Source organism: Gekko japonicus, unplaced genomic scaffold (genome assembly GCF_001447785.1).
Source record: "Gekko japonicus isolate JY-2015 unplaced genomic scaffold, Gekko_japonicus_V1.1 scaffold862, whole genome shotgun sequence".
Taxonomy (NCBI): Eukaryota; Metazoa; Chordata; class Lepidosauria; order Squamata; family Gekkonidae; genus Gekko; species Gekko japonicus.
In genome coordinates, this window is record NW_015173699.1 from 300,290 (window position 1) to 312,228 (window position 11,939).

At 42.6% G+C, this 11,939-nt stretch overlaps 1 protein-coding gene across 2 annotated transcripts in view; it reads left to right on the top strand.

Moving 5' to 3' along the window:
• The window catches only part of PLPP1 (phospholipid phosphatase 1), a 115,739-nt gene that overhangs the window by 49,459 nt on the left and 54,341 nt on the right, over nt 1-11,939 (top strand). The window contains exons 2-3 of one of the 2 annotated variants that reach the window (XM_015423225.1): nt 2,112-2,263; nt 7,487-7,767. In XM_015423225.1, coding sequence (XP_015278711.1) covers nt 2,112-2,263; nt 7,487-7,767 — 433 coding nt within the window. The remainder of the gene's footprint in view (nt 1-2,111; nt 2,264-7,486; nt 7,768-11,939) is intronic. The other variant, XM_015423224.1, reaches the window with a different exon arrangement.

Sequence of the window (11,939 nt, forward strand, 5' to 3'; positions counted from 1 at the left end):
CTTAAAACAGATTAAAATGACACTTTGTGTGAATTTGCCTTTAGTTATTTATTTATTTATGAAATTGGAGAAGCAGATGTATTTTAAGTGCAGGAGAACTTGAGGCTGAAAAACTGCTGAAATTATGGGATTTTATTTATTATTTATTTATTTTACGACTTGTATCCCGCCCTACACATAGTGTCTCAGGGCGGCTAACAATTAAAGTTAAAAATATAAGACAATAAAACAATGTTACATAGCATATTAAAAACGGTGCTACAATAAATTACTTAAAATACCCAAGATGCGCAACAATCGCATTGATGGCAGATTTCTTAAAGACATGAGCGCCAGGAGTGATTGTTTCCAGGCTTCAATCGGGCGACACCCTCCACTCCCTCACATTGCGGTTGGTGGAAGATAGCGTCTCGGTGATGGAATAGTGGCGGTGGCAGCTCCTACTCAAAGGTCTGGCGGAAGAGCTCCGTCTTGCAGGCCCTGCGGAACTGTACAAGGTCCTGCAGGGCCCGGATCTCCTCCGGGAGCTCATTCCACCAGGTAGGAGCCGCCACCGAAAACGCCCTGGCTCTGGTATGGGACAGCTTCACGACACGGGGGCCTGGTACTTCAAGGCGATGGAGATTCCCCGATCGCAGTGCTCTTGAGGGAACATACGGGAAGAGGCGGTCCCTTAGGTAAGCCGGACCCTGGCCATTCAGGGCTTTAAAGGTAAGCACCAGCACTTTGAAGCGAATCTGGTATGCTATTGGCAGCCAGTGCAGTGCTTGCAGCACCGGACGGATGTGGTCTCGCCTGGAGAGGCCCATCAACAGCATAGCTGCAGCATTCTGCACTAGCTGCAGCTTCCGGATTTGCGACAGAGGCAGCCCCAAGTAGAGAGCGTTACAGTAGTCCAGCCTCGAGGTGACCGTCGCATGGATCACAGTGGCCAGGTCTTCACGGTCGAGATAGGGGACCAACTGCCTGGCCAGCCGCAGGTGGTAAAAGGCTGACCTGGCAGTGGCTGCCACCTGGGCCACACACCTCACGTGTAATCAGGCTACAAGATGAACACCAAAAAGAGCGGGGGATTCTTTGATATAGGGAAACTCTTTATATTAAAGAGGATTACCTACTGCCAGGACCTATATGGCCCATACAACATATAATCTGATTTCCAACAAGAGGTTCTTTTCTTTTCTGTTTTGTAAAGAGATTTTCTAGTTTTCAGTTGGTGGACTGTGTTTACAGAAGCCAGCCATGCTCACTAGTCTATATTTTATTGTTCCATCCTGCACTGCTAGACTTCGTTGCTTGCCTTATACAGAATATCTGTTCTTCCTTTCTATTTTTTAAACTTCACATATGCCCACCACTTAATCACCTTTGAAATGTGTTTCATCCTTTGTTATGGCATCAGAATTCTTTCCAGGAATAGATTGGAAATATAGATGTATACAAATGACTGTGCGAGCTTACCTTCTGATCTCAACTAGATGTAGTAAAAATGCAGGCTAGTTCAAGATTTGAAATCTGGGTATGTTGTTCCAACAGATGTTTGGAATTTAAAGTCACAATTTTGATTAAGTTGCTTTCACATAGGGCCTGTGCGTTGGAGGCAGGGGAGGCAGGATTAATGTCTGATGCTTTACAGAACAAGCAGTGACCAAGTTTTCCCAAGTTCCTTGGCATGGTTTCTTCTCCCCTTCTCTTCCTGCTTTTGTGGTACGTGTGTGATTGTGTGGAATGAAGTCTTATATCTCAGGGTAGCAGAAGTTGGCTTGTATGTGAAGTGCAAAGCTGGTTTGGTTGAGGGTAATAAGCAGATATAGAGGAGGTGTCATAAATACGTACTTTAAGGAAATGATTTGCGCAAATGGAACATTCAGCATGGTTGCGGGAGTGGAAAGAAATCCTGAAAAGCTCTTCTTGTTTCCTTTGAATCTTTTTCGGCTGAAAACCTCTAAGCATGCCCTGAACCAGCATTTATGGAAAAGAAGCGGAAGTGCTTTGATTTTCTGCTTGCATCCTCTGTGCTCTCGCTTATTGTTCTGGATGGAAAGTGCTTGGGGGGATAAAGCTTTTTTACTATAACCTGTGTAATATAATTATCTTATTCTTTTTGCTAGCTGGCTTGCCTTTCGCAATTCTGACTGCAAGGCATACTCCCATCAAACGAGGAGTGTTCTGTAGTGATGAATCCATCCAGTACCCTTACAAAGAGGACACCATTTCATATCAGTTATTAGCGGGAATAATTGTTCCTCTCGATATAATTGTTGTAAGTTCACGTCTCATTTTCCTCCATTGCATTGCATTTTAGAAATTGTCGTATTTTGTTGGCTGTCAGATGGCAATGGAAAGCATTTTTGCTGTCAGAAGAAAAAGCCACAATCCTTGGAAAATAATTGTATACTTTTTTAAAACACTGAAGCACAATATTTCTTGGCTTAAAAAAAGATGTCTCATTTGCACTCCATTCCAAAAGCCCATGGTAGCTTAATGCTTGATTTTAAAACAGACATTTAAAATCCTGCAGGTTTAGAATCTAGGTAGGGAAACCAAAATATAGAGTCAACTAAATGCCAAAGCCACTGTTTGCTTTAACAGTAGCCTTCAACAACCAGCCTGAATAGAAAAATCTTGCAGTATTTTTTTTTTTAAAGGTCAGTCTTGGACTTGGTGAATTTCCCAGTTAGGGAGCATTCTAAAATTGTGGGGCATTTAACTAACAAAGCAGCCTCACGGTGAAGCATATCCATCTTTGAGGTTATAGAAACATGAGATTACTAACAGGTCTGATGGAAAATAACTATAGCCTCTGACCAGAAATGTTCTTCAACTGGGCTAAAGTCTGGAATGCGCCTTTGCAGAGGTGAATCCAGCCTAAAGTTCTAAAGCGTGTGGCTACTTTACATTGGCACTGAAATCTTAAAATTTTCAACATGCGCAGATTTTACTGAAATCTGGAAGACAGGATATTAATTCTTGGAAAAAATCAGAAGGTACTTAGTGATGATACAGGGAAGTTGCAACCTGGATAGCTTCTCTTTTTGATTTTACTATTGTTGATTACCCAAGTTTGAGTGATGGTGGTGGAAAGTGCCTTCAGGTCACAGTTAACTTATGGTGATCCCATAGGGTTTTCAAGGCAAGAGACTAACAGCGGTGGGTGGTTTGCCATTGCCTCCCTCTGTATGGCAATCCCGGACTTCCTTGGTGGTCTCCCATCCAAGTACTAAGCAGGGCCAACCTTGCTCAGCTTCCAAGATCTGATGAGATCGGGCTACCCTGGGCCATCCTTAAGTAAACATTGTGAACTGGAAATCTGGAGCAGTTTCTGCTCTGTATGTCCTGCCACAGCAAAGGTATATTTACTTGCTGGCCTATGCTGTGATTGCAGGATGCTCAGAGCAATCCTAAACAGAGTTACAGCCTTCTAAGCTCATTGACTTCAGTGGACTTAAAAGGGTGTGACTCTGCTTTGGATTGCACTGACTGCCATCAGGTGCTGAGTTTACACGGCTTCCAGGAGAGGATTTCAGGAGTGAGGTGTCAAATATGACTAGGGCCTACTGTTCAATGCCTTTGTATTTTTCTGGAAATTGTTAGGGATTATGAGGCAAGAGAGGCATAGTTTGAGTATCATCAGCACATTGATGGCATTGAGCTCTCTTCTTCCTGTTTGTACATATTGAGCAACATTAAGGGACACTGCCTCTTAAGTATTTCAAGGATGAAGACTTCATCTCAAGTAATTAACACAATCTTGTCGGTCCAGTTGAAACCACACTTGCATAGTTCATCATATCAAGTGCTGATTTTTAAGCCCAGCATAATTGCATTGGCCGACTATCCTATCTTCACTTGATTTAGTAATTTGGTGAGGGCAGGGCCTTCTGCACAGGAAGGCCTGAATCTTATACTGGCCGTGGGCCATTAATAAAATCTGACTGGCTGACTGGCCTGAATCTAGACTGATATTGGAGTCTTGATGTCACTGCTGAGGAATCATCACCGGAGTATTTCAGTTTTTCAAACCAAATGATTATCACACACTCCTGTGCTAAATGATTTCTCTAGAGGGAGTGGATGTTGTTGCATGCTAGCACCCCTTCCTCTTTAAAGAAGTTTGCGTCAATGAAGGTATCACTATCCTAGTACTTGTATGTAGTAAGTATACACATCCTGGTGGAACGTGATTCCCTGTCTATGCTTAAGCTTCCTTATCTCCACTGGATCACCTGTGGCCCAATGCTGCTGTGATTTAGTGGCAAGGACTAGTGTTCAGTAAGGAACCCACTGTTGAAAAGGCTTCTCTGATCACTGTTAGTAGTTGTTGGTGAGAAGCACAGAATGATTCAAGCTTTCTGCACGAGACTGCTGAACTCCATTAGATTGAGCTGTCATTCATTGTCGGCAGAATAATAGCCTGTTTGTGGTGACGACACCTGAGTAGGATGGCACCCACCCTGAAACTCAGAGTTTGGAAATCAAGTAGCGAAACAAGTACAACTTTCCTCAAGGACACAACCTTATAATCTCCTTAGTTGTTTGTGTGAAATCTGGTGAGATCATTCTATCTAGGATGTTGTAGGTTAGCTGTGAGGACGGAGCCCTTTCTCATAAATTCATAGACATTTCCCAGGACAAAGCATTCTAGGGCCCCATTCAAACAAACTCTCATGAACTCTATGCCAGATTCCTCATTACCAGAAGGTCTTGTATACTAATGGACCACCTACTGTATTTGGAAGATTACCTCTTCAAATTAGACCATTTGTATATTGCAGGCAGGATAGAAGAAAGAAATTTCCTACCCTATTTTGTCTTGTAGAATTCCAGGCTCTGCAACTGTGATATGGACAAAGCTTGGCCTTCAGAATTATCTAACCAGGTCTTGGTAATATGTGCTGGGGTCCACATAATAGTCCATGATGAAATCGTGTGGAGTTCCAGGTTTATTCATCATGTGCTACACATTTTAATTATTGTACGCTGCCTTGAGCCTGCTTGTCAGGCAAAGCGGGATATAAATAGAAATTAATAATAAATAAACAAATTTGGAATGAAGGAGATCATGAGTGTGAGTTGTATGGATGAGCTCAAGATAGAAATAGAGACTGTGGAACATGAATTTTGTCCAAACTGTCTGTGATTCAAAGACATCTCCCTGCCATCATCCGATGACTGAATGGACATGGGGGTTGCCGACCCCTCCTTTCCATTAGAGCTTTTCATATTGCATCAAATACTATTTTAGAGGGTCCCTTGATCTCTACAAGTGGTTTTTGTTGCAAGGGGCAGCAACAGGTAGGGTTGCCAGCCCCCCAGTCCAGGTAGGGGTTCCCCCACTTCTGAGGACTTCAGTCTGCCCCGGCCACCTGACTGGCAGGGGAAGCACTGTCCCCAAGCCACGCCCCCAAGAACAATCACCCATCCAGCCATTCCTCTCCCTCCACTCCTGCCCAATTTAAAGGGATTCCGCTGATTGGTGGGGACCACGTGGCCTGTTGACCAGCTGGAGGGCCCTTTAAATCTAGCCGGGGGAAGGGGGCAGTTGTGGGCCGCACGCTTGGCTCACAAAAAGACCTTTTTGTGAGCCAAGTGTGCAGTCCATGACCACCTCTCTCCTTCCCACGCCCGGAATGCCCCCCCAAATCCCCCCACCAGAGTGATGAGGGCACCTGGCAATCCCAGCAGCAGGAAATGGAAGGAGCTGAAAAGCGTCAATGTCTTGTGTGTTTGCCTTTTGAATGCTGGCTATAGTTTTGAAACCCTGAAGAATAGTTCACCAAGGACTGTCAGACATTTAATGAACCAACATGTGCTGTCTGCAAAATATGTGTTAATAAAAAATTGCATGCACTTTTCAGTGTTACTTTGTTTCTTACCTGGTAAATCCTCTTGCAACAGATGTTCGGCACAACTGATGCTGACCCAAACTCTGTGTATTCTTTCTCAAGATGTAAAGCACAGTGGGAATTGTATTCACATGAATGAGCCATGTTTTTGCTTACCCTTGGCCAGGATGGTGGGGTAAAAAAATCTAATAAATAAATAAAGCATATTTTGAGAAACATAGTTTTGTCATAAGAACATAAGGAAAGCCAATGTTGGATCAGGCCAATGGCCCATCCAGTCCAACACTCCATCACACAGTCGTCAAAAATATCAGGTGCCATCAGGAGCCCTCCCACGGTTGCCCCCCTCAAGCACCAAGAATACAGAGCATAACTTGCCCCAGACTGAGAGTTCCTATTTATATCTTGTGGCTAATAGCTACTGATGGACCTCCATATGTTTATCCAATTGCCTCTTGAAGCTGTCCATGCTTATAGCTGCCGCTACCTCCTGTGACAGTGAATTCCATGTGTTAATCACTCTTTGGGCGAAGAAGTACTTCCTTTTATCTGTTCTAACTCGACTGCTCAGCAATTTCATTGAGGGCCCCCGAGTTCTTGTATTGTGAGAAAGGGAGAAAAGTCAAATATGTGGTGCATTTCTTTAATGTTTGGATGATGTTTAGCCTGGACCAAAAATTTCAATGAATGAATTTCCCCCCCCAGCTACTATCCACCTGAACTCTTGCACTTCTGTATCTTTTCTTATGAACTGACTACTGTTCAAAGTGAAGACACACTCTCTTTCTGATTCCTAGCTAGTATCTTGCATTGTCAAAAGTAAGGAATGAAATTAGTGAAGAAATTAAAATAAGTTTTAATTATGAACATGCAGCATCAAAAAGCATTTGTGCATATTTTGTTATTTTACCAAAATGCAAATGAAACAAACAGCCCCCGTAACACTCCAATTTCTATCCTGCAGCTTCAAAGCAGTATTTTCCCATTGTCGCAGCTTTTAACTTCCAACATTTATTATTATTTCAGCGAAGCTTCATTTCTTGGAGTATGCTTTTTAAAAATAAATTCCATTTTGCTACAGTATGGGAGTTTCTCATATTTTAAAAACTGGCCTTTAACATCTCTGGCAATGGTGTTTTTGTCTAGCCCTCTAACGTGGTTCCTGACTGCAGAATCATCATGTTCTTGGCAAATAAACATTTTCTTCTAAGCAGAAGGTTAAGAATGTGTGTAAAGGATGTTGAATTAAAATGTGCTGCACATTGAGGATGCTACTTCTGAGATTTCTGTGAAGTTGATTGGGAAAGGTTGTTATTTCTGGAGAAAAGGTGAAGGTTCCCAGTGTTTACACTTTTAGTTCATTAAACCTTCACCTTATAATCAGATGGGAAAAGAACAGAGGTTCCGGTTTACTTCAGTGTATTTTGGCACAACCAGTTCAACCGGACATTGAAATGGATTTCCAGAAATTGGTCACTCTTTATTGTAGCTTAATTTTTTACATTGTTAATTGAAAACCAGGTTTATACATACAAAAGTTGCTTTAGCAATGTAATCTGATATATTCTCCGTCTCATCTAAGGATTCACGTGTGTTTCTTTAACTTGTGTCTTTCCGTGTTTGTTTTTCTTTCTCCCCAGATAATCATAGGAGAAACCCTCTCTGTGTATTACAACCATTTGCACTCCAATTCATTTGTCCGAAACAACTATATTGCCACTATTTATAAAGCCATTGGGACATTCATTTTCGGCGCAGCTATTAGCCAGTCTCTGACAGACATTGCCAAATACTCAGTAGGCAGACTGAGACCTCACTTTATTGCTATATGTAACCCAGACTGGCGACAGATCAACTGCACTGCAGGTTACATTGAGAACTTTCATTGCCTTGGAGACAAAGTCAAGGTTAATGAGGGACGGTGAGTATGCTATCCTAATGTATTTGTCTGTGAGGATTTTAATCTTTTTTTCTGATGACACTTTCTTGAGAAAGTGAAAATTATATTTACTTTGTAAGTGGTTATTTGGATGCCAGCAACTTGGGTAGACTTGGTGTTTCTTAAAGCATGAACTTGGAGGTTTCCTCCATTAGCATGTAGAATGTTTTTGTGAATACAGCTGCTGCTTTCCAGAATTATGTTAATTAAGATTAAATTATCGCAAGCTGCTTTAGTCTGCTTTCAGTCTGCATATCATGTTCAAATTATTATGAAATGTTCTTAGTTGTGTAATGAAGAGCAGAGAACAGATTTTTTTGCAGTAGTCATTATCTGGTATTACCTTTTCTTCCATTGGTATACTTATCTTATAATGAATGGAAAGGCATAATTAGCATAAGGATGAATGCAGTAAACGAGTCAACTCTATGGTCCTTGTTCAAGTTATTTTTTCCAAGTAGAAAAGTTTATCTGCTGTATATCTGCTGTATTTCTGTACTGGTTTTCCTTGTTGCTTAGACAATTTACAATAAAACAAGCAGATTAAAGCTGACCAGTCACCTGACATATTAGAAAAACATGAACATAATTAAATGCCATTAAAATCAAGTCAGGAGAAGGCCAGTTTAAATTAGGAATGGGCACAAACTGAACCACGACGCAAAATTTGTGATGAATTTTGCCATTTTTGTGGTTTAGGAACTGAAGTCCATGATGGGTCTACCATCACAGACTTCTACGAACTTGTAAGGCAGTTTGTGGGGATTGTGCTGGTTTCTGGCCAGAGCAGAAAGCAGGGGTTTAAAGGGAGTCCCAGGTATTGCCTTTTTTAAGGAGGGAGAAGAGAAGAAACCTTGTTGTGAGGATCTAATCTGGGCTCATATGGGGAAAGATGGTCCATGAGGGACTGATTTATGTGGGCTTTCAAGGTCAAAACCAGTACCAGGAAGTCCAACTAACATTTGAGACAAATTGCAGCTTCTGACTGGACTTTAGGGGCACTACCGTTTAGCCTGCATTACAAGAATCCATTCTTGAGGTTACAGTAGGGTGGATCAGTTATGTCCAAATTGACTGTCCTGAAAAATGATTGCATTTTCCTGGCTAGATACAAGTGAAAGAAGATACGTATAGCAACACTCAGCCTGCTTCTCCATGAATACAGGTTCTCCATGAATAGGGCGGCTTTCATGGGGATGTCTTATTTATTTATTTATGAGATCATTTATATCCCACTTTTTCTCTTCTTTCAAGGAGGCTTAAAATAATAGTGAAAATATTCCCAACTAAAACCAAAGATAAAATAACAAGCCTCCAAATACTCCCTCTTCTCCCCTTCAAAGATGCCTGCCATTTCATACCCCCTCAAAAGCCCTGACAAACAGGCAGGCCTTGCAGCACCTCTTGAAAATCTGTAAGGAGGGGCTTCTTTCAGCTCTTCAGGGAGCCCATTACACAGAGCCAGAGCCATGATGGGAAAGGTCTGGTCTCTTGTGGATGCCAGATGGGCCACCCTATGTGGTGAGATAGGGATGCCTGATGAGTGTTGGCAGACAGGGACAAGTGGAAGGAGATGGTCCTTCAAATATATAGGTCTTGAAGGGATTTAAAGGGTCACAACCGGCATCTTGAATTGAACTCAGAAACCAACTGGCAGCCAATGAAGCTGTTTCAAAATAGGCAACATATGTTCCCAGCAACATATGTTCCTCACAATTGGATTACTTGAACTGCGCTCTGTGTGGGGCTGCCCTTGAAGACAACCTGGAAACTGGTCTGGAGTGCATTCTGTTCAAGTAATCCTAATGTAAGGTCACAGAAGCATGGATCAGTGCGGCCAGATGGTAGCAAAGAAGGAAGTCATCTTCGCTGCCACCACCTCATAGCAAATGAGCTTTATGATGTGGTCTATCTGGATTATCCCAAGTCTTCTGCCATTGTCACTCTAGTCATCTTCTGTTCTGCTTTATGTCGCCAAGCTAACTGGTTGCTTCCAGTGTGTGGAAGAGGATGCCAAGGAGCAACTCTGTTTATGCCCCCAGTCAGCCTGTCCTTCTGTGCAGCTGTAAGGGCCTCCACAGAGTCACCAGAGAGGCTTTCAGAATCTCCTAGAGCCACTTGGAAACCAGTAGGATCAATTAATCTCTGAAGGCGGACCATCAGAATCAGTCCACTGCCCCTGCAGGGAAGAGGCAACAAGCTCAACTGTGCCTTCCGAAGACAGTGATCTGATAATGACAGGGGCTGAACTCCAGCCCTCTAATCAGATCACAAGCTGCTCAACACAGAAAAGAAGGTCCAACAAATGTCCTTTTTCATGCGTTGGGCCTATTACAATCTGAGATGGACCCATGTTTGTCATAGTGGTCATGAATTCCTGAGCCTGACTTGACAAGCAATCTTGGCATGTATGTTGAAATCACCAAGGACAACCATCCTCAGGGTTCTCAGCTCCAAGTCCAACACTACCACTGTCAGCTCAACCAAAGATCCCTCTGATAAGCTAGGTGGACGGTACGCCAGCAAGATCCTTGAGCTGTCTCTGGTGCCCAACACAAGATACATACAATCAAAGCTGGCTTCTGTCTACACTAGGTACCTAATGATGGGAAAATGTTCATGGGAAAGAAATGCTGCCTCACCCATCCTCCCATTCGAGGTTGATGAAGGGCATTATACTTAGCCAGTGTGAGCTGTGCCAAACTGACCACATCAGTATCATCTAGCCAGGTTTCAGTCAAACAAGCCAGGTCAACCTGTTCCTCTCTCAAAAGGTCAGATATTGTTGAGCTGTTATTTTTCACAGGCCTGGCATTGCACAACACCAAAATCAAAGTGGAGCCAGGTAGTAGAGCACCCCCCTCCCACATTTTAGGCTGTGGAATCTCCTCCCAGGATGCTCAACCTTTCCAGCCAACATCACTCCATCTTCTGTGGATTTCAGTTCAGCTTGCTTATCTTAGCCACTGGACCGTTGCCTCAAGACAGTAGCCAAGAACTCTGAGAGCAGTTTCTGGAAGCTTAGATATTTTATATATAGTGGGCTTATATATAAATATGACTATAAAGCATAGGACAGCATAAGCGATCCTTATCAAGGACAGCAAAGAATGGTACAGCTGCCATTATGTACCTTAGAGGGCCTTTTGAGTTATATTTCTAGAATGACAAATTCTATTTGGCAGATTACCTTTTGAAACTGGGAGGAGCCCCTGCCACAGTTTCAGGTACGGGTACGGCATGGAGGTCTGTTGTTCAAAGGAACAAAGTTTGTGCGCACAGTGAAAGGTGTCTTTGGATTGCAGCTCTTGGAATCAAATTGGTAACAGCACTTACTATGGCTTGAATTTTTTAAAAAACCTGTTTAATTAAGTCTGCAAGGAAGTTTTAGATTATATATTTCAAACGCATGGGAACCTCTTTTGAAAGCTGAACAGAATTTTAAAAGTAGTATATTAAATGCCATAGTGGGGGCACGAGTCTGTCATTCACAGTAACCTGTTTGTTCCCTTTGTGTGGGCAGAAGGGCACTTCTGTGAGGGGTGGGGTGGGAAAGTGCAACTGATTTGCACTTCAGCCCTTCACTCCCATGCTGTTTCCAAGCCTCATGAGTGACTCTTTGGGGACCCAGTGATCTGCAGACTGAAGTATGAGGTGACAAAGCTCTGATTTGCAAGTGGAGTTCAACTTGCGGTTCTGTGGCTTTAAGTCAGATTCCACCGGACATGGTTGAACCTTTGTGCCCAAAGTTGTTATTTGAATGCCAGCAGTCAGCTGCGGTGCATCTGATTTTCAGTCCCCACCCTCCATTAAAGGGATGCCAGATATCGAAATATTTGCCTTGCCTTGGAACTTCCAAGTTAATTTGTAATTTTAATTACCTATAGAAGACTATTCAGTAGAGCCAACTCAAGGCATCATGTTTACTTCATTAGTCTGTTTTAAGTAGTCAGTTTTTTAAATGGAACAGAGTAGATGTTTGCTGCATAGCCTATTCCAAAAAATGGCAAAAAGGCAATAAAACTGCTCTCAAAGGCTTTCTTAAATGTGGCAGTTTTTCATAAAGGAAGAAAATTATGTATGCCAGTAAAGGTTATTGGAATTGGAAGCAGGGCCAGCTCCAGTATTTTCCACTCTAGGCGAGGATCCTTTCT